The sequence below is a fragment of the Haliaeetus albicilla genome, chromosome 15 (assembly GCF_947461875.1).
Source record: "Haliaeetus albicilla chromosome 15, bHalAlb1.1, whole genome shotgun sequence".
Lineage (NCBI taxonomy): Eukaryota > Metazoa > Chordata > Aves > Accipitriformes > Accipitridae > Haliaeetus > Haliaeetus albicilla.
In genome coordinates, this window is record NC_091497.1 from 18,547,762 (window position 1) to 18,573,651 (window position 25,890).

Consider the following 25,890-nt stretch of genomic DNA (forward strand, 5'->3'; position numbering starts at 1 on the left):
AAAAAAAGTCAGTCTTGTCTGCTGCAGCACAGTTCAGTGCAGACACTGAGAATTAGCGTAGAAATGGGAAAGAACCAATATTAGCTTGATTATAAATGAGCCTATGGATACGAGAGAGGGCTCACTTAGTTCAGGTCCCAGTGTAACTGGGGCCCACTGGGGTTGCTCTGAGCAATGATGTGAGGCACTGCACCCTATCGGTTTTTGGCTTCCAGTAGTGACATCACAGTTTAAATCATATAACATCTTCGTTCTTTTTTTTTAACCGTATTTATTTTTAAATAAACTTAATTTGATACAATTTGTCTGTCTTTTTTACAGGTATTAAGTCCTGCATGTCTTGATAAGGATATCAGACATTGACTTCCACAGAGTTACAATTTCTTTGGCAGGGGTTTTTGTAAATAGGGATGAAATAACTTAACTACTGATAATTGTGTGTTAAATTTTCAGTTAAATTATGGTGGCTTTTTATTTTCTTTTTTTTTTTAATTGAAAGTAGTGAGCAAATACTAGTTGAAAGTGTTGTTTTGAATATGTGAACTGTTGCTTAGAGGATAAAGGGATAGATAGGGAACTATTTCTAATAAGCTTTAAAGACAAAAAATAAATGGCTATATGTCATTTTTTTAAATTTGAGAATTTTTTTATCTGAATTCATGAAGTTGAATATTTTTATAATTAAACATGATTGTCTTACTGCTCAGGATGAAAATTTCATAGCAAACACTGTATTGGTTTCAGTGATACACGATGGGTTTGTTTTAGAGGTAGGTGACTTTTTGTTTGATGTACTGTCAGTTCCCATCTTTATATTCCTGTTTAATAGGTAGACTTGGATTCAAGACATATTGGCTGGGTAACAAGTGAACTTCCTGGGGGTGATAATCACATCATCAAAATTGAATTGAAGGGTCCAGAGAACACACTAAGAGTTCGACAAGTGAAAATTCTTGGATGGAAAGATGGTGAAAGCATTAAAATAGCAGGCCAGATTTCTGCAAGTGTAGCTCAACAAAGAAACTGTGAATCTGAGACACTGCGAGTATTCCGACTTATTACATCCCAGGTGGGTTTTTAATGATGTGTTATATGGTGAAAGTTACTATAAATCGTAGACTTTCAATGCTTTATGCTTTATTGTAAAATGTCACGTCTGCACAAGTTTGTCTTTGAGATAAGCTAACTGTCACTGTCTTTCTTCCAGGTATTTGGAAAACTCATCTCCGGAGATGCTGAGCCAACCCCAGAGCAAGAAGAAAAAGCACTGTTGTCTTCCCCAGAAGGAGAAGAAAAAGTACACAATGTATTTATTTGTATTCTATCAATAATACTTTGCTGAAAAATTGATCCAGGATGATCTTCAGTATTTGTCCTATGTCTTACGCTACATAATTTTCAGATCAAAACAGAAGCAAAATGTCACAATTGCTTAATTTTTAAAAATTATCATTGATTTTTTTTATTAGTAAATTATAATTTGAGCATATGCATTTAATGGAAACATCATAGCAGTGGTGGCACAAATTATGCCTCCAATTACAGAAGTACTTAACACCTGCAGTAATGGTCAACCTGAAAGTCCTTCTTGCCTATTATCTTGTGCCTTAAGAGGGGCTCTGTTGATGTTTAGAGAAAAAGTATTAAGAAACCACACTAGTATCCTTTTAACTAGTACACTCTCCTGTCTTCCAGCAAGGATTAGTTTAAGAAGTGTTCCTGAAAAGGTCACTGTATCTGAACTATCATGTTTAATAGCCAGGATTGGACTGTCCTCAATGAAAGTAATTTTGTTTTTCAGATGATATATGGTTTTGCTTTACCCAGTATCTTGTGGCAATAAGTTCCATGACTGAATTACTCATTTTGTAAAAGTGTATTTTTCTCACACGTGCTGTGTGGTAACTTAATTGTGCATTCCCTGTTTCTTTTATTGTACAATATATAAACTGAAAAGTATATTCCATGCACTGCTTTACAAAGGCTTAATCAGTGAATGCATTAAGCTATGTGAAAAGGCTGAATCTCAGATAATTATGCTTCACTTGTTTTGCTTATTGATTATTTTCTTTTATTTCCTGCTCAAATTTCCTCTTATAAAAAGAAAGTAAATACATCTAAGAGGTATTTATTAAACATAGTTCAATTGATCTTGCTTATACAACTTATTTCTCTGTAACAAAAAGCTACAAACTTTTAGAACAAAGTTTGTTGATATTCCGTGTTAATTGCTACAGTAATGAGGAAATGTTCTTGAAACTCTTTATCTAATATTAAATATGCTTTTTATGAAGGCAACGTCAGATGCAGACCTGAAGGAGCACATGGTAGGGATCATATTCAGCCGGAGCAAACTGACAAATTTGCAGAAGCAGGTTTGTTCATTCTGAAATGCTTTGAGGATTAAACGTTTGTGTGTTGTAATAAATATGCTCATTTTCAGTGAGTGCAGTATCTTTTATTTGACACTTTCAATTCTTCTGTTGTTCTTTATGATCAAATTTTGGTTTACGTTTTAAATAATATGTGTGTGCATTTTATATGAAAAATCTGCATTGTCACTGAAAAAATCCATTTTAGTAGGATAAAAAACTATATCCTATTAGAGTCAATTTAAAAAGAAAAGTTTTAGAATTGAGTTGTAAATGGTACTTATTCATGTTTGCTGATAATATTAGCACAATAGTAGACTCTCTCAAATTTCCAGGAGAGGTTCAGTGACAGAGTTTAGATTCTTAGTTTTGCACATTTTTTCTCCCCTTTTCTGTCATCAAGAAGTATTTCGATTTAATAAAATTTAATCCTAAAAAGGTAATCAGTGTATATTCTTAAATTACTCTTTCCTGCAATCAAGGAAAGTTTGGGTCTGTGGTTTTCTTACTTATCTTTGTTTTTCTTAACATAATGCAGTAGTCAGAGTATGTTTTTTCTTTTCCTTTTGGATACTTACTTTTTTAAATACACCAACTAAAGCATCTTTTATATTACCTCTATTACACCTATCACAAGACAAACATTGCCGTAAAGATTTTCACAGTAATACAAGAGCTATTAGATTCATTTTGAAGTTTGTCAGATTAGTAAGTCACGCAGAATCTACTTTTTTGTCACCCATCTTAGCAAACTTTAAAATCTCTTAAATATGCTTTTTAACATGCTATTGGTAAAATGAAAACATGGTTTCTAAAATTTGTTAAGCTCCTCAAATAGTAAACTAAATGAGACTAAGTCTTTAAGTCCTTTTCTTTTGTGGGTGTTAAGTAAATGTATTTCTTTGGGGCTTTTTGTGTGGGTGTTTTTTAATCTGAATTCTGTGTAAAAAGCAAATTAAAAGGCAGGAACTACAATTAAAAAAAGATGTATTTCAATGAAGTTTTCCAGAATGAAGCTGAGCAAATTCAGTATTAAATCTAAATCTTAATTCTAAATAATTTTATCCGATCTTTACTATAAATTTAACCCTAAATTTTATTCTTCATTTGAATTTATGTTGACAAGTAATTTAAGCACAGGCCAAATTTCACAGGCTTGCCATTTTAGTCATAGCTGTGAAGGTACATAAACCACAATGTCTTTCACTTTCTAAAACTCTTTTTAAGAGTTACTATGTATTTGGATCCTGTTCCGATAGGTATGTGCTCATATAGTCCAGGCCATACGAATGGAAGCAACGCGTGTGCGTGAAGAATGGGAGCATGCCATCTCTAGCAAAGAGAACGCCAACTCACAGCCTAATGATGAAGATGCTTCTTCTGACGCTTATTGCTTTGAGCTGCTATCAATGGTTCTGGCATTGAGCGGTTCCAATGTAGGCCGGCAGTATCTGGCTCAGCAGCTGACTCTGCTTCAGGATCTCTTCTCATTACTACACACTGCTTCTCCCAGGGTGCAGAGACAGGTGAGTGCTAACTGTGCCTTATCTTGGTTTTCCCAGAAAAAAGTCTTTAGAATCCTATAATTGTGTGCGTGATAGTATAATATGTATTTGAACTTCTTTTTTGGTGAAATGTAATTTTGTGTTTTCACTTCAAAAAATGTTTTTCCAGTCATACTCAGATCATCCCTATATTCTACATAGGGAATAACTGTAAATAAAGCAACTCATTTTGTTATTGCAGTCATGAGGAAAGGGCAAATAGAAATTTATGAACATTTAAAAACAAATTACAGAATCTCTTTTTAGAATTTAAGTATGAGGTTTAGGGGTTTTTTCCTGGTTTTTGAATGGGGTTAAAGTGATAAAGATTTATGTGTTTGATATATAAATACATATATACTCCAGCACCACCACAATTTGACTCTATAAAACTTTTTGTAGGAGGCACAAACAGTGTTGAAGACAATGAAGGCTACAGTTATGAAATTAAAACAAACTCACTTTTGAGTAAGTTTGTAATGCTTTGTCTCCAAGAGGTAGAACTGAGGTGTAGGAACCCAAAATTGCTTAATTAACACTTATGTCGTCATGAACCCAAATCAGCAAACTATTCTGAAATACCTTTGAGTAATATCACTCTTCACCTTTCTTGTCCTTATTCTGAAGGATTTGGAATAGAGCAGGATAAAGTGCTTTCTCAAACCATATATCAAAGGGGCATACGTTTTGTTTGGCAGGGGTTGTTGCTGAAATGAAGTAGGATGCAGAAGAGCAATTAATCATTTTGTGTGCCCTAATGGGGGTCTTTTATGTAAACACACGGCCTTCATTTTTGGAGCGATGTTGCGAAGGATTCTTCAGTGAATCTGAACTTCACAGTATTCAATGAATCTTACTTCATAGTAGCCCAGTTGTTCATGTCTTCTACAGATTCATTCATGTCCTGTCATGTATGTTCAGTTTGTCAGGTATTTCCTTTCTGTTGTAATGACTAAGAAATCTCTTTTTTAAGATGAAAGTTCAGATTCTGAAGTTGGCACTGCCTTGTGACTGGTAGTACTTAAATTTAGACCAGTGTTATGTATTACATTCCAAAAAGGAGACTTCTTAAAGTTCATGTATTGCATTTATCTACTTTATTTATAAAGGACATCATCATCCAGAATTATTATATATAATTGCAAGAACAAGAGGTGCTTCTTTTAAATATTAAAGCTGTTAATTTCCCATTTCTCAAATGTATGAAGTTTAAAAGCTGGTTCATTTATTTGTTGCAAATAACTGCTTTTTTATACAGAATTCTTATGGTTTTAGGTGTGGAAGGAAGCTAGTGAAGTGACTGCTTATTTTTTAGTAAGATCTTGTGCCACTTCATTGTGGGGAAAGGGTCTGAGAGCGCTACACGGTTACCCCTGTCTATATGCGCTGCATATACTCCAAATGTTGGTAAATATTTGCATGATTTGAGGAGACCATAGTTAATTTTTGCCCTTTTAACATCGTATTTGACCTTGAGGCACAGTGGCAGCTAGAATTATGATATATCTAATGACTGTCTTGCTAAAACAGCATAACAGATGAAGCAGAGGCTTCATTGGTTGAGATTAGACTTTGAATGAGTAGAGCACGGTTGAACTGTCTGTCAAATGGACAGGACCTAAAATTCCAGTATTGTTTGGGTATTTCATATTATGCATATATAATGCCCATATAGCCCATATAGGTAAGATGAAAGGTTTTTAATTAGCAGCATCTGTTACTGAGTCCTTAGCATCTTTGTCTTACACTCAGGCTATGAGTGTAGTAGTATGGAACTAGACAATTCCTTTCTACTCTTGGTATCCTCAGGCAGAGCTCTAATATCTGTTTCTGAACTTGAATGTTGTCTGAGTATATGTGTATTTATTTGCACATGATATAAATAAATAGACATATAAAATATTTGCTTTAGTACAGTTAATGCACTAGCTTGTTGTTGCTAGCTGGTATCCCTTCTCTAGGTGAATTTTTAGTTCCTGTTTCAGAAGTTATGTCTCATACTCTCTACTTTTCCAATTTTCTGAACTGTTACAATGTCGCATCTCAACTTGCTTGGGGGCAGATATTGCCCCACTTAGTAATTCTGATATATTGCAGATATGCAAAATACTGTTTTTTCTCCTTAAAATGTAAACAGTTTTTCAAGAAAACATTGAAGGCTTGAGAAATTAGATATGAAATGTTAACTCCTTAAGCTTTCATACATCCTGATTTGGACTAAACTTTGCATGATATAACCAATTTCAACCCCAGTTCCACCAGCTGGTAAGGTTGAAGCATGTTATTTCAAGACAGCTTCTGTTAGATCCAGAGCAATTGGCACAGATTTCCTTTTCAAAAAACTCCAGTTAGTATATCACAAGGAAAATTAAAGGAGGGGGAAAAGAGTGTCATGATTCTCAGTACCTCAGGGCAAGTACTCCGTTTTCAGAAGTCTAAAGTGACATCTAAAGATTATATCTAAATATTATATGCAAAGTGGGTAACGTGACTGTAAAATGCAAGCAAAGCAGAGTTGTACAAACATCTGTATCACTGTTATCATAAGTCCAGTACCAAGCATATTTTTATTATTATATGAAGACTAAGTATTGTTTGAGTAAGATTGGTTCTGGAGTCTTTGGCCTTGTCTCACTGGGCATATTAATAAGCCCTTCAAAGAAAGATAGAAATTTTACAGAATTTCTTACAGGTGTGATTTAAGTACAGAAAGTAGGTTCAGTCCTTCTTACTGAAATAACTTGTGAAGAAAGCCTTTATTTGATTTTGCTTGAAAGCTCCAGCTGTCTTGGTAATAATTGTGGTGTTCTGATTTTTTTCTCCAGGTAACATCATTACTAAGACGTGTTTTGCCCGAGGTAACCCCTAGTCGCCTGGCTAGTATTATAGGAGTGAAGTCTCTTCCACCAGCAGATATAAGTGATATCATTCACTCAACAGAAAAAGGAGATTGGAATAAACTAGGTATCTTAGACATGTTTTTGGGATGCATTGCCAAAGCTCTCACTGTACAGCTAAAAGCCAAAGGAACTACTATAACAGGGACAGCTGGCACTACTGCAGGCAAAGGAGTTACTACAGTCACACTTCCAATGATCTTCAATTCCAGGTTCGTTTAAAAAAATGTATACAATCTCAAGCTAAAGGCACAAAATAATTACATTCTTTGAAGTCAGTTATGTTGTCTTTTATAATCTTTGTTTTATAAACAGAAAATTGTATGACACTTTGACAGTATGAGTCATGTTATTAGTGAGATTGATTTAGGGGGTAAAAAAAAAAACAACCAACAAAACACCACAACCTCCTATATGCTGAATATGTGCGCTATTCATTTGTGGTGGATTTTGACAAATAGTATCTAATTACTTGGATTAACTTCATGTATTTCCATATGTCCTTTACAGCTACATTCGGCGAGGTGAAAGCCATTGGTGGATGAAGGGTTCAACACCTACACAGATTTCAGAGATCATTATTAAACTCATTAAAGACATGGCAGCAGTAAGTTTCTATCCTTAAAATGTGTGGAGGATATTAAAATATTTCTGATAATGAAGAGTACTTTTTTTTCATTACTTTCTATTACAGTTAGTGTTGGGTTGAGCTGTTAAATGTAAGTTGGTCTCGAGAAGAAAAAGGTATAGTCTTCTATTAAAAACAATTCACTGTGCTTAGATTAAGGAGATCCCTTCTCAAAGTTGCTGAAGCTCAATGGGAATTCTCTGCAATTGCTACTGTTGATTCTGACACCAAGATTTCGGAATCTCATAATTCATCTTTAGTTAAGAGTTACAATTAAAGTGTGTCTCATCCCTCAGTATTGCTGGTCCATGCATAAAACGATCACTCTAGTCTTTGCTTCAGTTGCTGCAGTGACTAGAGGGGAAAGGTCTGTCGTAGGTACCATTGTGATTCCACGTGATGGATTTTTGTTTCTGCTTACTTTATCAGCATTTTAGGAAATTGCATATAAAAACTAGGACCAAAAAAATAGCAGTTGCAAAGACAAGTAGTTAGAAGGTAGTAAATGCAAGGATTAACGTGGTGCCCCCTGTATATATATGTCTGTATAGTTTTCTCAGGCACCGTATTTTTTTCAGTGTATGAGATGCAACATATTGGGAATGAATTGGGGAGGGGGACCAGTAATTTATTCAAGGTTTATTTTTTTAAGGGTTATTGCCAGTATCATTTGTAGCCATTGTTGTTAAGTATGTTTTGGGTAAATGGGAAAACATCAGGGAAACAGTGAAGTCTCTTCTGCAGTATTTTTAAATAGTCCCGCTCAAGTCTTTTGAAGCAAACTCTGTGGTCCTTGCTCTATGGGATGCTGGCTCCCATGATGATGGGAGAGCCTGTCCCTTAATGAACAGCTGGTTAAAACTAAGCTGAGCAGAAACCTTTTGCCAGGAATAAAAGAAAGAGATTAGTAGAAACAGAAAATGGCTGGCTGACTAGAATCAGATGCTTTTATTTTTGTCTAAGCAGCTCCTCTAGCCATTCAAGCCCTTCACCCATGAAACTGTTCCATTTGCTAATATCTGGTTCTCCAAAACCATTGCAGAAGTTTCTAGGAAGGTTCTTAAAGCTCTGAGTCAGATATGGCAACTTATATGCATATCCAAAGTATGCTAGGCTCCATCTCCCACATACCTGATAGTTTTCCAATAGTGTTGGCTGTTGGGTATACTGGTGTGTGGGTCTTGAATTCTCTTGTTCAAGCCATTCTACTTGGAAGGAATATGTAACTATTTATTACAAAAAAGAAAGGGATCAAGTCAGTCAGATAAAATGTAGTCCTCTGAGATGTGGCTATAAATCCCTCTTTCAGTAGATTCTGCATTGCTTACTTAAAAGTGTAGCAGCCCTTAAGGAACGATTGGGACTGAGTTTAAAGTATTCAGTAGCTGAACAATAAGGACCCTCCTCTCCTCCTTTATGAAGAAGAGCTCTGAACTTTATTCCTTCTCATTCTAGGTGAGGGAGACCTGACTGAGGCCAGTCAATGGTGGCAGTAATAACATTTCTTTATTATGTTTTGTAAGGGTCCTCTGTGGCTTAGGCATGCTCAGAACTTGTTTGGGGAGTTGGCCCTGTTACCCAAAAGAGGGTGGAGGAATAGAGGGTGTCGTGGTTTAACCCCAGCCAGCAACTAAGCACCACACAGCCGCTCGCTCACCACCCCCCTCCCCACCCAGTGGGATGGGGGAGAAAATCGGGAAAAGAAGTAAACTCATGGGTTGAGATAAGAACGGTTTAATAGGACAGAAAAGAAGAAACTAATAATGATAACGATCACACTAATAAAATGACAACAGCAATAATAAAAGGATTGGAATGTACAAATGATGCGCAGGGCAATTGCTCACCACCCACCGATCGACACCCAGCTAGTCCCTGAGCAGCAATTCCCCCCGCCCCTACTCCCCCCAGTTTATATACTGGATGTGACATCACATGGTATGGAATACCCCATTGGCCAATTTGGGTCAGCTGCCCTCACTCCGTCCTGTGCCAACTTCTTGTGCCCCTCCAGCTTTCTCGCTGGCTGGGCTTGAGAAGCTGAAAAATCCTTGACTTAGTCTAAACACTACTGAGCAACAACTGAAAACATCAGTGTTATCAACATTCTTCTCATACTGAACTCAAAACATAGCACTGTACCAGCTACTAGGAAGATGGTTAAATCTATCCCAGCTGAAATCAGGACAGAGTGGTCCTAGTTTCAAAACTTTTCTTTGAGGCTTTTTAGAGCTGCTAATTATCAGTAGGGTGACATCAGTCTCAGTAGCCAATTTATAAGAGTTACAAATGTGATTCCTTTCACTTTTTCAACATCTGCAATGTGTAGGTTCCTACACTTGAGTTAGTCACTGTAGTTTCCTTTTTAGAGTCCAGTGAGTCTCAACTACTTCTGTCACCTTTAGCATGAGGTTTAGAAATTTAGAGATTACATTAAGAATTTAAGGATTCAGCAATCTCTGAATCGGAAACTTTAGGGTGCGAGTTAGTGCCATAGGCTCAGAATCTTTAAGGTTGGTTTGGAAAGTATGCTATAGTTCTGATGTCTCCTGTGTACTCCTCTTTATTTCTTTCAAATATAGAAACAGTGGAGAGTATTCAGGAAAGCCGAGCTAGGCGAGTGAAGCTGATTTCTTTAGGAACCCACTGTAACCTGTGTGTTGTTCACAGTCACTTACTTGTGCTCCAGCTCTACATCTTTCTTTCTCCAGGCAGGGCTTTAGGAATATGCCCTTTCATTCTTCAGATCACATGCCCTCTACCTATTCTGAGTTAGTTGTTCCAATAGTTGCTGAGAGACTACCTCAGTCACCTATTTGAGAGCTAATTTTTACCAGATCTGTCTGATTTGAAAACACCTGATTTGTCAGTCATCCCTGACTTCCTCTTTTTCTATTCTAACCTGAGATCCCAACCTGATGTTGCTTGTAGCACCTCTAATTACAGTTTTAGTTGTTCTTAATAGTAATAAAAGCTGTAATAAATTGAGTTTCCTCTTTAACAGGGTCATCTGTCAGAAGCTTGGTCCCGTGTGACAAAGAATGCTATTGCTGAAACCATCATAGCTCTGACCAAAATGGAAGAAGAATACAGATCACCAGTGAGGTGCATTGCAACAACCAGAGTAAGAACTTTACTGAACTTAACATTAGTTCATTGTAAACACGCAGTAGAAGCCCATCCAAGAGTGTTCCTATATTTTAGAAGAAACTTCCTTATACAGGTTGTTTCAGGAAACAGTGCATACAGTATACGGTTTATATTCTCCAAATCTAGCTGTGTGCATAATGGACAGGTATCCTAAGTAAGGCAATAACTGTTTGTCCTAATAAAAGTCTTGCTTTCTCTGTTCCAGCAGACTGGGTTTTCTTCTTTGTGGCAGAAATACACCAGTAAAAAATGAATTTTAATTAAATATCTACCTTGGGTACCTCCCAAGTAATGAAGAAAAAGTGTTATGCTTGTACATTTGGGGTTTTATCCTTGAGGTAACTCTGCTTTAAGTTTGTGATAATTGCCTTTTACTAAATTTATGAGATCATCTGTGTGCAAAATTGCACAATATGTATCAGCTGTCTTTTTCCAGCTCTCTGCACGATTATTTTAAGTGGTTTGACTTCTAGGTCATCAGCTGCCACATCTCAAGGCTATTATGAAAACACTCAGTAACAAACATTCTCTAGGACAACTAAGCTAGGCTTCACCTGTGTTTTAGTCTCAAAATGAAAAATCATTTGCTGAGCCCTTTATTATTTACCTGGAGTGGTTTTTTTCTCTGTCTTTACTTCTTGCATGACTCTCTTATAGAAACTTGGACTAACTTAACCTTAATAGATTGCTTGAAATACCATGAAAAGCATACTTGTAAATTATGACATTCCTACCATCTTAGGGAGTACAGATTTTGGCTTCTCAAGCATAATAATTACATGTAAAAGAACAAGTTTGTAATGGTTACAAGCATTTGACACTCATGTTGTTTTCCATCTTAAAAGGCTGTGCCAGTCGTCCGTTTCATCCCCTTACTCATATATTCTCTTGCTCTTTGGAAGACATGGTCTCAGAGTACCACCAGCTCCTGCTGTCACTGTGTTAGTTTAATCAGGTCTCAGAGGAGCCCTGAACCTCAGCCTAGCTCTCCTTCTGAATGAACTTAGTTCTGTCATGGAGGTGTGCAGTAGAGTTTTTCAATTAAAGCCATTTTGTTCAAATCAAACCTTTGATCAAAAACTATTGCAAAATGCAGCTGTCAAGTGTGTTTCAGTTTGGGTTGCAGGCCAACCGACAAATTATGCTCATGTAGCTTATCTCTTTAGGATTTCACTGTAGTCAGTGGAGAGGAAGAGAGAAAAGCTTCCTCTGAAGAATAGTTAGCTCAGAACGCTTTTCTAGGTAATCTCAAATGCCCCATGCAGTGAGGAGAGAACATAGGGAAACCAATCTCAATGACCTACAAGTTTTGTTGTTTGGGGTTTTTTTTATTAAGTCTGTGTCCTTGAATTTCTTCCCCCCTAAAGCTTGTAGTGTTTGGGAGTGATATGCAAGTCTGTATTTGCCATTTTTTTCTATAATATACTCTGGTTGATCTTCTTCACTGTTTCTCTCTTGTGTGCTAACTACTATATTTGTGACCATAAAGTGATACAACTGAAAGAAACAAGGTAGTTACCAAAAGTTCAATAAGTTTTATTGTGTGCCTGACTTCTTTTGGAAAAGAAAAAACTTGCGTTGTATGGGCAGTCTTCAGCTAACGATGATATAGTTAGCAGGTAACAGTGACATTCCTGTCTGCCAAAGTTTATATTTTTAGTATTTGGAATTTTTTTCCTTTTTTTTTTTTTTTTTTTTATTTCTAAAACACTTAATTCTACCTTGCCTTTCAATAGCTATGGCTGGCCTTAGCATCCCTCTGTGTACTTGATCAGGATCATGTTGATAGACTGTCCTCAGGAAGATGGATGGGAAAGGATGGACAACAGAAACAGATGGTGAGACTGAAAATCATATCTTTTTGTGTCTTATTTTGATTTATTCAGTAGTCAAAGAATTTAAAGTAAGGAAAAGTAGACTTGGCCTAACCTTTTTCCTCCCTATTGTCCCCAGTGGAGACTGTACTTGTTTGAAGTATTTGTGTTCTAGAAAAGCACTACTCGGAAAACAAAAATTCCAACTTAAAACAATAAGGTAGCAAGTCTACTGGTATTCAGGATGGAGCAAGGCCTTCCTAACACCTGTAGGATGGATTTTTGAGAGTAGATTGACTCAGTTATACAACACCCTCTATCAGAGCTTTTTTCTTTCTATCTGGATCTCTGTCACATAATAAAGTCAATTATTTTGTGTTCCTCAATAACTTCTTCTCCATAATTTAGCTGCTTCTTCCCCATCTTGGTAGAGAGCGATTGCCCCAAAGAGAAAGAAACTCTTTCTAACTGAATTTAGTAAAGCTACCATTTACCCAGAGGATTTACAAATTTAATATGGAATATGATGGATTAATCCAAGTTTCCGTCTATATTTTCAGTATCACAAAAAGCTTATGATTTTTTAATACGAACCTGGAAAGAGCAAAATAATGAAGCTGGTCTCTTTATAACTTGGTTAGGTGGATCCCTGTGGGAGGCAAGGGAATATTGTGCCTTCCCGCTAGCAACCGAGGATGCTTAGCACAAAGAAGCCCCCAAGGCAGCTTAGTGTAGGCAGAAAGACAATACAGGAGAGAGTGCTGCAGCAGCAGCAAGGACTAAAACTCTGCTGAGAGAAGGAAGAAGACACAAAAGTTTCTGAGGTGATGAAGAAAGTCAAGGGACTTCGGTAGAGCTTTGGAAATGTCAGAAGAGTAGCCAAGGCATCATCAAGCAGGGATACAAGCTGCTGAACCCAGCCCGAAATTCCCCAATCCTATTTTATACCAGGATATTCAGATGTTGAGGTGAACTGTGTGTCCCCCACCAGGACTGCTGTTGAAAGGATTCTGTTCTAAGTTGCATGAGCAATATCATGGAAACCATATGTTCTGGGAGCACAATGGAAACTTGTTCTCAGACATATGTATATGCATAATCAAAGTCAGTCATTGAACTCTATTTGTACAGGTATTTTGAACTGCAAAACAGAACCGTGTTGAATTTTTAAAAAATTGTATCAGTAGAGCAACTTAATTTTATGGTGGATTTTGAAGTTTGTTACTTCGACTATACTCTCTGAGTTATATATGACCTACAGCTTCAATTAGATATTTGAGTAAACATATCAAAGTAATTAAGGGTTAATATCGTGCATGTTGACTGACCTGAGTACTGATATCTCTGAACTTTTCTGTTAACATACCCATAACCCATTGTTACCACATAAATCTTTTCTCAGACTAGTTGAAAAAGATGTCTCAACTATATTGTTGAAAAATGCATTTTTGCTACATCGCGCAAAATATAACATGAAGAATATCAGAAGAACTGATATAGTAAATTGGGGTTTTTTGTGTCCAGGAGTGATTGTTTAGGTACTGATTATTCTAAAGATACAATTAATAGTCTGAACAAGCTCTTTATCCCTCTGTATTGATTTGGGGGGGATGAGTGGTGGAGAATAAAAACAGATGCTGGAATGAAATGAGGGATTTAATAAAGAGAGAATTTTTTTTTTTTTTCAGCCAATGTGTGATAACCATGATGATGGTGAAACTGCCGCAATCATTTTATGTAATGTCTGTGGGAATTTGTGTACAGATTGTGACCGATTCCTTCATCTCCATCGGCGAACAAAAACTCATCAGAGACAGGTAGAGTATACATGACATCACTTTGTATGCAGTGCATACATTGTGTGCATTTCCCCAATTAATGTACAAGCAAAAGGCAGTAGCAAGAACCAAATCTGAAAAGGTATTTTCTTTTATGTTTGAGATGGGATAGATAAGTTTCCATTTAATTCTTTTTAGTTGTTTCTAGTTAAATTCTCTTGTCCTTTATCTTTTGAAGAAGACTGGGAAATCATGTAGCTGTCCCTACTTCAAATTCTTAGGCTACATCGGCTTTCTTCTCTCTTGTTCGAACATTTTTTTAGGAAAATCTAGGAACTGTATAGACTTTCTTAAGTATACATTGATTCTTTATTCCTGTTAAATTATATCTCCCTTGCTACCTCTATCATATAAGTCAGTGCTTGTCAACCCCTTCATTTTTAATGTATATATATTTTTTTAATATTCAGGAAGACCACTTGACAGCAAATATTCCTACTGCTTCCTTTACGTCAGTCTTCTCTTGCTTTTCAGTATTCCTCCAGCTCTCACTGTCTCTTCACAGAGAAATAGGTTGTCATATCCATAAGCTTGAAAATCTCCTGATTTCTTTTGGTTTTGTTTTTAGGATTGAAGCATCTTTTGTCTTTGACTTACCTAGATGAGTTTTTACAAATTGCTTCTTACTCTGCTAATTAGTGTTCTTTTGTGTTATTTTCTTACCCTCTTCACCTCTAAACCTGAAACTACATTCTCCTCAGAATATTTCTTTTTCTCATTGAAATTAGTGTTGAACATGGCTTTACTTCTGAAACTACTGAACATTTCCTCTTTCTTGACACTATTTTTCTTTGTGGTTTTTGTGGTCTTTTATTTTCCCCTTTTCCTCTGACTACTTATGTTTGTACAAAGGCTAAAATAATGAACCTCATTAATAAAGTTAATTCAATGGAAATCATTCTCTTTCTCCTAGAGTGCATCTACATTCTCTTTTTAGTTAGGATCAGGAATGGGCTTTTGAAGCAGGTCTCCTTATCTCCTTACCATGCTTTGATTTGTGTTATAGAGCAGCCTTGGATTGCATAAACTGGATTCCTTTCAAGTGAAACTAAAAACAACAAAAAAAAGATAGATGCAGGGACACACTGCTAATGGTCATTCAGTGCAAGGGATCAGCTAGTCTAGAGCACGCATCAGGTAAACTTCAGATCACTGGCACCGAGTTTCCCTCTACGGGTCTTCTTGGTGCCTCAGCATTTGCAGCACAGACTCAGCCTGGAAGTTCCACGTGGATCTGTTATCTTCTATTTCTTAGCCAGAATCTTTGCAATCCCCTTAGAAATTTTCCTGTTCTGTCATCCTAAGATGATGATTTTACTGTCATGGCACAGCACAGTCTAGTCTCATTTATTTTTCTGATTTCTCCTATATAGCCTGTTCAGATTACAGTTGATAAAAAGTAAGTTCTTGTCTCAAAGAAGTCCTCACATCTCTCCTTTAATCTGTCCAAAATAGCTACTTCTCAGATTTTTCCTATTTCCTTCTGAAAGCATGTTTAAACTTATACTCTTTATTTACCACCTTTACCTTTACATCTCTCACGTTAATTCCCTCAAATTTTAAATTCTGTCACATTCCCTGTCTCCAGTTTTTTGTTAGCTTCCTGGTTTTTGTCCAACTTCTGTCATACATACCTCTTTAATGTATTTTCTCTCCCTCCAAGAAAGGACAGCATGTAAGTTACTACAACCTGCTTATTCAAATCCTTTGTGAAGCAATTGGGGTTTTTTTCCTGATTCTAATAGGAATTAAAACAAAGGTTAAATTGAGTCTATACATCCATACCCAGGAAAATTCTAACTTTTATTGCATTGCAGGTGAAATGAATGAAAACAGAACTGCCTTCAAAACTTAGGAAAGGAGAAAAAGAAGAGACTGTCCATTAAGGATCTCATGCAGTTTTTTGAATTTCGCAAAATTTTATATTTTCCTTATTGTAGCCAAAAGTATTCACTCTATGTAAAAGTAAAAAATATTAGTATTAAACATTTATATATAATTGTTATTATATAGTACATATTATTAAGACCATAATTATCGGTGTTGCTTTGATAAACTACTAGCATGGTTATGTGAAGATATTTCTAATGTTATCTTGTGCTTTTAATATACTGTGGTCTACTGGATGAGTTGAATAGTAGTTATGAAGTCCAAGCCCCATATTTTTTAAATTAGAAAGAGAGTTGTGCAGCTCTCTTCTTAGCCTTGCTGCACTAGTGTTTCCCAGACATGTTAGCTCAAGTGTTATTTACATTTACTTTTAAAAGCACCAAGCCTTTACCTATCAATTCTGCAATATGTACGAATTATGGAATGCATAATAAACCAAATAGCTTGCAGTAGACAAACTCTGCAGAATCTGTAAAACATCTGATTAACACCCAGAGAGATGGTGACAAAAATAACATAGAGATCCTATTTATTATCTGTTTGGTTAACCTGACAGGTATTCAAAGAAGAAGAAGAAGCTATCAAAGTTGATCTCCATGAGGGTTGTGGTAGGACCAAACTTTTCTGGCTGATGGCATTAGCAGATTCTAAAACTATGAAGGCTATGGTGGAGTTCAGAGAACAGACAGGTAAAACATAACTGATATTACTTGCTCTTTATCCTGTTTATTTTTACCTTTTACATAAGCATTTGTCCAAAAAAAAAAAAAAACCAAACCACAAAACAGTTGAGGTTTTCACCTGCTTTAGGGCAACGCTTTTAACTGTTTGTTAATAAAATAGTTCAACTGTGTAAGAACTGCTGTCTTTCTGGTTGTTTTCTGTGATTGTTGTTAGAATATCAGTCCCTTATGTTTTGTTATAACAATTTCTGGTTTTGTTTACTTTTGCGGACTTAGGTAAACCAACCACGAGCAGTTCTGAAGCATGTCGTTTCTGTGGATGTAGGAGTGGAACAGAATTATCAGCAGTGGGAAGTGTTTGTTCTGATACAGATTGCCAGGTGTGTATTAACAAATATCAGTGATCGTGAATTACATGAATAGAAGGGACTGCGGTATCAAATTAATTCCTTATTTTGAGTAATCCTTGTTCATCCCTGTGATCCATTTTAAATCCTACCTCTCATATGAAAAGGTTTGAATATTGACTATTACATTGTAATTCAAATACTTCTGAGTTTGTAAATGTTTAGTTTAACTACAGGCTACAAACACCAATAGTCAACCAAAATACTGGGTAGTTGTGTTATTCAAAAGTATCTCAAGTTTTCACAATACTGTTCCAAGCAAAAAGTCAATATACACTATCAACGTAAAGTCTAGTGTACTGGAAGGCTTGATAAAAGTAGTGTGCATAACAGCCTGCTTATTCTGTGAGCACAGAGCATTTAAGACTTGGCCAGGTTTGTCAGCTGTTTCCATGTGTCCTAAGTGGTTTTTTGCCCTATAGTACAGGTACAATTGGCAGAGGGCCAAATCCTAACCAGTTTCTTATCCCACCCTGCTTATTTCTGTTTGTGTGACAAATTTGTCGTCTTTTTTTCTCTCTCAGCCTATTGAATATATTATATTATTGTTACATTGATTCAGTTCAATTTGTTGTTAGCTTCTGGGCAACTTTTATAAGTTTTCTACTTACTAGGGATAGGAATTAGAAGTGGTTAAAATACCATCTCCATATAAAAGTGCTTTATGCTGGTTAATGATCAGCTCAGAATGTGTTCTTAAGAGTGGGTTACTTCATACCTTTCCTGAAGGACCTAAATCTGCAGATATCTTAAAGACCATAATACAGGGCAAGCAATATTTATGCATGAGGCAGTTAATATACAAAATACACATGGAGGATTAAAGAATATTTCACTATATTAAGATTAAAAGTTAAAATTTAAAAATTATGGCTTCATTATACCATTGCTTTTCAGGAGTAACAAAAGTAAACAAAGGTATCGGTTCTACTTCAAGTACACAAAATGTGCAGTTTTTCCCAAGTACCTGCTGTAGCAGCAGACAACATGAATCATGATTCTTTCATCTTAGTTTATTGCACAAACCAGCAATCCTTCAAAAAGCAACACTATATCAAACTGTTCAGTGGAGGGGAAAAGACGATTAATTATTTACTTTTAATAGGAGTATGCTAAAATTGCCTGCAGCAAGACACACCCCTGTGGTCATCCATGTGGAGGCGTTAAGAATGAAGAGCACTGTTTGCCATGCTTGCATGGCTGTGATAAGAATGCTACAACTCTTAAACAAGATGCTGATGACATGTGCATGATCTGCTTTACTGAAGCACTTTCAGCAGCACCGGCTATCCAGGTTTATCTTTTTTTTTTTTCCCCCCTCCTTTTTAAGAGATTAGTGTTATGGTGGTAATGTTAAGTGTGGAAGAAGTTAAAATACAAAATCCTTCAAATTATTCTTTTAAAAATTACAAAACAGACGTTGTAACAATATGTAAGGTACTTTAAAAGCTTTCTTTTTGTCTGGCATTACTGCCATTTCAAGAAAGCAGATTGCATCAATTTAGTTTGCTGTGTCTACTTTATTAAAATATATGATATTTTATAAAATAATGGGAAAAACAACTAAGGTAATTAATGGATATACTTCACATATATTTCCTACATCCACTGGTGGTTTTGGGGTGAAAAGGTTATGATTTTAATGACCATTTTGTATTCTTTGTTAAGAAGAAAATAGGGGTCTTCTAGGATTTTAAATAAATTAATCTTGGAATTTATACATGTTGCCACTTAAAAGCAAATAACTACTTCTATTATCGTGGTTAATGTAACTTCAGGTCCACTTACATGTATTCTTTTCTAAAGCTGGACTGCAGCCACATTTTCCATTTGCAATGCTGTCAACGAGTACTAGAAAACAGATGGCTTGGGCCAAGGATAACTTTTGGGTTTATGTCCTGTCCTATTTGCAAGGTAAATGAGCTATGTGTTTACTACCTAGGTCAAAAAAGTATCTAATACTGTCTTTGGTTTCTGGTTTGTTTTTTTTTTTTAAATACTATATTGCTTGTTGCAATATAAATTAGTTATACATCACTTGTTTCCTTAATTTCTCATGTCACTGAAGAAAGGGTATCACTGATGCATCTTTTTACCTTCCCCTACTGGTCCCTGAAGTAAGGGTCCTCTTAAAAAGAAAGCATAATGCAGACATTATCTTAATGCTGTTTTATTCTTGGCACCATCAGATTGTAAATTCCCAATATCTGGGGACGGCAAGGAGAGGAAGAAGTAATCTTAATGCACATTGCCTGAAGCAGGAAACTTGGCTTCTCTATTTTACTAACCTCTTTTAAAGCTGCTTTGTTTTTCAGTATAAGGACAGAGCTGAAGAATCCATGTACTTAGTTCAGCGTAAATTACTAAAAATTCCTCTTGTACTCCACAAAATCATAACTGCTGTCAGCAAAAGCATATGACAGCTGCTGGGAAGGAGAGCGCCTTAACACCCTAGGAATATGAAACTGTGAATGGTCAGCTATTCTCCATGCTGACTTTCTTCCTTCATGCTGTATTTTGGTAGTTTATGGCAATAGCTTGTGGTCATTAAACGATGAAGAGCTGGCATAGAGGACTGTCAGTCATTATTCTTAATTGCCGAGCAATAAGTCAAAAAGGACCAAAATTAGAGAAAACATACGATCAGAATATTCCTGTGCTGTGATGAATATTTCATGTACCCTTTACCATCCCTCTGTGGTTGTTACAGTCTGTTGTAAGGGCTGATGATTTCATATAACAAAAGGCCATATAAGAAGCATTCCTGGTTACTATTTTTGTGGCATACAAAGTATATACTATATCAGCCATTTTTTTAAATGTCCATTGCCTCAGCTCTTAGGTTTTTATGACATCCGTTACACTGTATTGTTTGACCATAATACAAATCCTTACAGCTGTTGTAATAAAGATGCAAGATATTTTAATAATTTTTTTTATTTTCAGAACAAAATCAATCATACAGTATTAAAGGATTTGCTTGATCCAATCAAAGAACTCTATGAAGATGTAAGGAGAAAAGCACTAATGAGACTGGAGTATGAAGGGTTGCACAAGAGTGAGGCCATCACAACACCGGGTGTTAGATTTTATAATGACCCAGCTGGCTATGCTATGAACAGATATGCTTATTATGTTTGCTACAAATGCAAAAAGGTATGATAATTAGTACTTTCTCAAATTAAACTTATGTTATAGTTTCAAAAGTAATTTCTTAAAGAATGCAACATATATTTAATATATTGTATGTGGAGTAGGAAAGCAGGAAAAGAAATTGTTGTTGAATCATAACTGAAAAAAAAAGTGTTGAACAAATTAGATGTCCATAGTGTCTTATCCTGTAAAGCTCAAAAGTATATACAGAGCAGTTCAGAAACCAAAAGCATGTTGAGATGATAGCCCTCTTACGAGACTGTGCAGATGATACTGTGTTAGAACACCACCCATCCCTTCGTCCCACTTCCAACTCATACTTTACGTGAACATTAAAACAGTATAAACATAGGTTTCATTCTAATTCTTTGATATGGAGAGTTCCTTACTGAGATTCCACCTAAATATCACTTTTACACAAGTGGGAGTTCATTGCAACTGCAGTAAACTGACTTTGGGGCAGAAGTGTTAGAACGAAAAAGGAGTAGAAAGTGGAAATGGCCTGATAGACTCTGGGTCACATTCGTGCAGTTTTCTTCAGGTAGAGAATATGAAATTTATCCAGAAAACAAAAATCATATACAAACAGCCCCTGGTTTCCCCACCAGCAGAGAAGAGACAAACAGTCTTTATCTACGGTTAGAGAAATTTTGGATAATCACTGAACCCCCTCCCATTGCTGCTTTCATCTGAAGCTGATTTTATTGCCCATCTTGATCACACCTTTTTCCTTTTTCCCTTAGGAATGAATGGAATAAGGCAATTTCTTGATAAAATTTTCAAGGGAAACCCCAATAATTTTTTTGTTAAATGGAAGTGCACAATTTGGAAATAAGAGGACAAAGGATTAACTTTGATATGCTAGAGAAGAGCAGTAATGAATCCCTCTAGCTCATAACTACACAGTTACTCAGTTCACTTTTGTTCCTGCCTCCCACATTTAATCAATTTTCACTCCTCGTCCTTCAGCAATTTGCCTACTGCCTTTTTTAATTCCCTTAACAAAAATAATTTCTTTTTTCATCTTACGTTCTCCAGTTTTTATTCCCGTCCCTGTTTTTATTACACTTTCTTTCCAGTATTTAATACTCAGTATTTCAGTGTTTTTCTTACTGCCTTTTTTTTCCTTCCCTTGTATCTCATTATTCCCTTTCATACTGTGTCCATATGTCTGAACAGCAACATTCAACTAATTTCTAACTTCTTTCCTTCCTCCAGCACCTGTTCACCCCAAGCTACTACCTAATTACCTGACATACATTGCATAGGACTCTCCCTTTTCCTTTTAGTCTGCAGATTTTGGGGGAAGGTGGGCTTCTCAAACTTTTCCTTCCTCATAGTTGCCTTGAGACCACCTTCCCTATCCTTTTGCAATCACTGCAAAAAGACAAGAATTGCTGAAAGCAAGAATTTTGTGCATTGTCTAATTAGTCAATAATATGGTAACAAAGGAAGCAAGGAAGTTACTCGTTGCCTCATCTCACTACTCCATGTGAAAAAACTTTAGTATATGAGGAAATTCATCAGAGCTGGCAGTCTTACTTGGTGCTTTTTTTGTGCCCAGTATATCCTGGTAGAATAAGATGAGACAGTAGAATGAATTTGTAGGAAATACCAAAATCCTAATTATAAGGAATCCCACATGAGCATAAAAACTGATACTCCTTTCAGCTAGTAAAAAGCCGTCCTGGTAGAAAGTTTCTCTGCTGCCTTCAGCCTCAGTCCTGTCTTTCCTACATACAGTTCATAGAGCATCCAAATACTGTTTCAAAAGCTTTACAGTTACTTGTATAGACCAGAGTACATTGCACAATTTTTAGTCTTGTTTATCCTGAGATCAAGAGACATTGTCTTAGTGCCTCAAAAACATGTAACCAAAGTCAGAGTTGAGAGTTACCAGAATAGTGGAGACTACAGTAATGACCCTTATTCACCATTTTCCCCTTACAAACTGAATTTGTTAAAATAATAGTTGTCTCTGGTTTAATGGCCAATCATTCCTATATGAAATTTAGGCATATTTTGGTGGTGAAGCTCGTTGTGATGCTGAAGCTGGACAAGGAGATGACTATGATCCAAGAGAGCTTATTTGTGGTGCATGCTCTGATGTTTCAAGGGCTCAGGTAAGTAAAGAACTTATATTCATGTTTTTATTTCATTCTGAAGCTCAGAGTACCCGAGCTGTACACAGTCATTTGTAATTATATGTATTGTATAATATTAATATATACTACAGAATGTAGAAATGTGTTGTTCAGATTGTTACAGCATGGCTACTTCATTTATCGGTGTTTGTTTTCTTTTGTTTAGATGTGTCCCAAACACGGTACGGATTTCTTAGAATACAAATGCCGCTACTGCTGTTCAGTTGCTGTTTTTTTCTGTTTTGGGACAACGCATTTTTGCAATGCTTGCCATGATGATTTCCAAAGAATGACAAGCATCCCTAAAGAAGAACTCCCACACTGTCCTGCAGGTAGTATTTTTATAAAGCAAATTTACCACACTGAATTCTGAGATTAGTAATCCGTTCTAATTGATATTCTTATCTTTTCTTGCTGATGATTTTTAGAAAAACCGCAGGGTCAGTCATACAAGTTTTAAATTCAGTATCTTGAATAATATTAGAATGGATTTGTTCAATGCAAGCTTTTGATTTTTTGCTTTTCTGGCAATAATACAGGCAATGTCATCACACTGGTCCTTTAAACATTAGATACTTTGATACAGAAAGGCATTTCAGTTTACCTACACCAAATCAGACTCCAGATCTGTAATGATGTGTTACAATTGAAAAAATTAACACACTACTATTAAATGATATATCTGTACTTAGGTACCTGTCATGTGCAAAATGTTGCCAGTGCCTTAGTTTCTAACTTCATGTGCCATTGTCACGTTATTTATCTTGCTGTTGAAAAAAAGTGAGATCTTAAGATACTACCATGAAAAAAGTAAAAAGAAATAAAGATTCCTGATATAACCTTAGAATTTTTTTTACTGCAGAGTGTATGTCTTGATCATATTTATCGATTTTGCTTTTAGATTGTGCTAATTTCTTCCACAGTATTAATGAGATTAAACTTATTTTGTGATTCTCCCTGTAAGTTTTTTCCTTCTTTTACTTTGAATTTAGTGTATTTTAAATTACACAGCAGTTTGATCCCCCCCCCCCTTCAAATACCAGTTCAACATTTGACTTAACTGTTTTAAGGAGCTAACAGTTCTTGATCATTTTTTGTTAGATCTAATTGAATGGCATTTTTTCTCTTGGCCTATTAAGCCTTTAGACTTCTTGCTTGAATTTGACTGTGTGAAAGCACCTTTCTATCTGCTGTTTCTTACGCCTTCATTTTTGATGCCTTATAAGTTCATATTATAGACATGTTACCTTGACTTAGCATGTGTTTTGAGGAAGTGTAATGTATGTTTATTTACATCGAGTCTGCAAGCATTAATCTCTTCTTTTCTTTTCCCCTCGCCCTTGAATTCACTGTAGGTCCCAAAGGTAAACAACTTGAAGGAACAGAATGTCCACTTCATGTTGTCCATCCACCCACTGGTGAAGAATTTGCTCTGGGTTGTGGGGTTTGCAGAAATGCTCACACTTTTTAGACTAGCGTTTGGTTTTTTTTTACCAGAGCAAACAGGTGCCCTCATCCCTCAAGTGTCCTGAAAATAAAAGTCCAGCTGGGATGAGGATGGGACCATTTCATAACCCGGGTAAAAGGAACAATTTACAGTGCAAGAAGGATGCCAAATACCATGTACATAATTCTTGCTGTGAGATATTGACATTTTTTGAACCGAGACATCAAAACTTGTGAGGTGTTTGCATGTGGCCATTACAGTCATCGGCTAGGAAACATTGGACGTTTACAAATAAATAATTGCTATTAAAGGATCTGTGTGTCTGTGGACTATGAATGATGCTGGCTTTCAGGAGAAAGAAAAAAAATATTGATTATTGTATACTGACTTTTTGTAATCTTGTACAATTGTAACGCATCACAAGTGGGGATGGGAAAGAGGAATATTCTGGTTTATTTCCTAGACTGTTATAAAAAAAAAAATTGTGTTAGGAAGGCATAAATGTAACAAGTATCACGCTGTATATAAAGGTATCAATGTTTGTCCTGTATAAGAATTATTAAATTACAACAGCAGTTTCATTTAAACTTCTGGGTTATGTTTGAGCCTGAAATTTTAATGAAGTGCAATACTGAGTGTGCCTCATATCTTGCAGCTGTAAACATAATGGAATGTACATGTCAATAAAGCCACTGTACATTTTTATACAGTGAAAGTCTAATGAATGTGTAAGCCTCTATTTTCAGAAATGTTTTTTAAAATGGGGGGGGGGGGTGTGTGGTTCTTATAATTACTTCAGCAGGTTCTTTTAAAAGAAGTAGGAAAGTTTATTGGGTAAAATGGTGGTTATGGAAGTACCTAAGACATAAAGAGCGCTGCTCAAATCTTTAAAAGAAAAGCTGGATAAATGTACTTATGGATTCATGTGAAGTATTGTACTTCCATTTCAACTTCCAACAATGTTTTAAAACACAAAAGAAGACTCTATTTTACATTATTTTTATCAGTTATTAAGACTTCAGTAAAATATCACCCCCACTTTTGCCATGAATCCCGAAATGTTCATTTCATTTCATCAGAGTCCCAAGTTCTCTGCTCCTCTATAGTGAAAAGCAAACTATAACTTCAAGTAAAGACATGAACAACTGCTCTCACAGTTAAGATATTGGTAGATGGCATCCAGATAGGTCACAGCACCTTGATCGGACTGGAACCATGGGAACCATCTCACCTATCTTCAGCCATCTGTAATGTATATGTCTGTCTGTGCTTTAGAGTAGCTGGGGAAAAACACACACCTCTGAAGTACAATTCATCTTATTCACAGTAGCAATGGGGCAGGGCGGGGGGAGAGGTTGCAGTCATAGAGACGAAGGTTGTCAAACATAGGCCTTGCGCTAGACTTGTAAAGAAATATGCCATATCATATTTTTAAACAGCTCACAGTCATCCAACCAACTGAACCTGTGACAGTGAGGAATTTTAACTAGCTGGGTATCTATCTATTTGGAAAGATATACGCCAGGAGATAGGCTGCTTGGTAAATTCTTGGAATATATTTAAAATAAATGCTATATGAAGTAGAGAAAGTAACTAAAAGGTGGCTTTACTAGATTTGATTATGACTGAAAGGCAGTTTAGATGAAAACAACCACACAGTGACAACATTCATGATTCTGAAAGGAAAGAAGAGAGAAAACAAGATAAAGAAATTATATTCAGTAAATTGACAGAAGTCTCAGGTAAGATCCTGTAGAAATCAAGTGTAAAGAAATAAATTATTTAGGGGAGTTGACATTTTCTTTAGAACAACCAGCTATACTAAGATCACAGCCAGCAGCTATCCTAGTGCAAACAAAGGATATAACTTGTACTAAGCAGTCAGTGTAGCCAAGTCAGGAATTATATTTAAAAAAAGAAAGG

At 36.0% G+C, this 25,890-nt stretch overlaps 1 protein-coding gene across 17 annotated transcripts in view; it reads left to right on the plus strand.

Moving 5' to 3' along the window:
- Positions 1 to 24,688, plus strand: part of MYCBP2 (MYC binding protein 2) — a 201,252-nt gene extending 176,564 nt beyond the window's left edge. For 14 of the 17 annotated variants that reach the window (XM_069802496.1, XM_069802498.1, XM_069802499.1 and 11 more), the window contains 17 exons: positions 830 to 1,069; positions 1,208 to 1,306; positions 2,295 to 2,375; positions 3,632 to 3,898; positions 6,742 to 7,025; positions 7,324 to 7,420; positions 10,446 to 10,565; positions 12,328 to 12,429; positions 14,094 to 14,222; positions 16,690 to 16,822; positions 17,093 to 17,196; positions 18,329 to 18,517; positions 19,030 to 19,137; positions 20,170 to 20,379; positions 22,392 to 22,499; positions 22,687 to 22,852; positions 23,876 to 24,688. In XM_069802496.1, the coding sequence (XP_069658597.1) occupies positions 830 to 1,069; positions 1,208 to 1,306; positions 2,295 to 2,375; positions 3,632 to 3,898; positions 6,742 to 7,025; positions 7,324 to 7,420; positions 10,446 to 10,565; positions 12,328 to 12,429; positions 14,094 to 14,222; positions 16,690 to 16,822; positions 17,093 to 17,196; positions 18,329 to 18,517; positions 19,030 to 19,137; positions 20,170 to 20,379; positions 22,392 to 22,499; positions 22,687 to 22,852; positions 23,876 to 23,991 (2,553 nt within the window). In that variant the 3' untranslated portion in view covers positions 23,992 to 24,688. The remainder of the gene's footprint in view (positions 1 to 829; positions 1,070 to 1,207; positions 1,307 to 2,294; positions 2,376 to 3,631; positions 3,899 to 6,741; positions 7,026 to 7,323; positions 7,421 to 10,445; positions 10,566 to 12,327; positions 12,430 to 14,093; positions 14,223 to 16,689; positions 16,823 to 17,092; positions 17,197 to 18,328; positions 18,518 to 19,029; positions 19,138 to 20,169; positions 20,380 to 22,391; positions 22,500 to 22,686; positions 22,853 to 23,875) is intronic. The other 3 variants (XM_069802497.1, XM_069802513.1, XM_069802511.1) reach the window with 1 other exon arrangement.
- Positions 24,689 to 25,890: the final 1,202 nt, after the last annotated feature.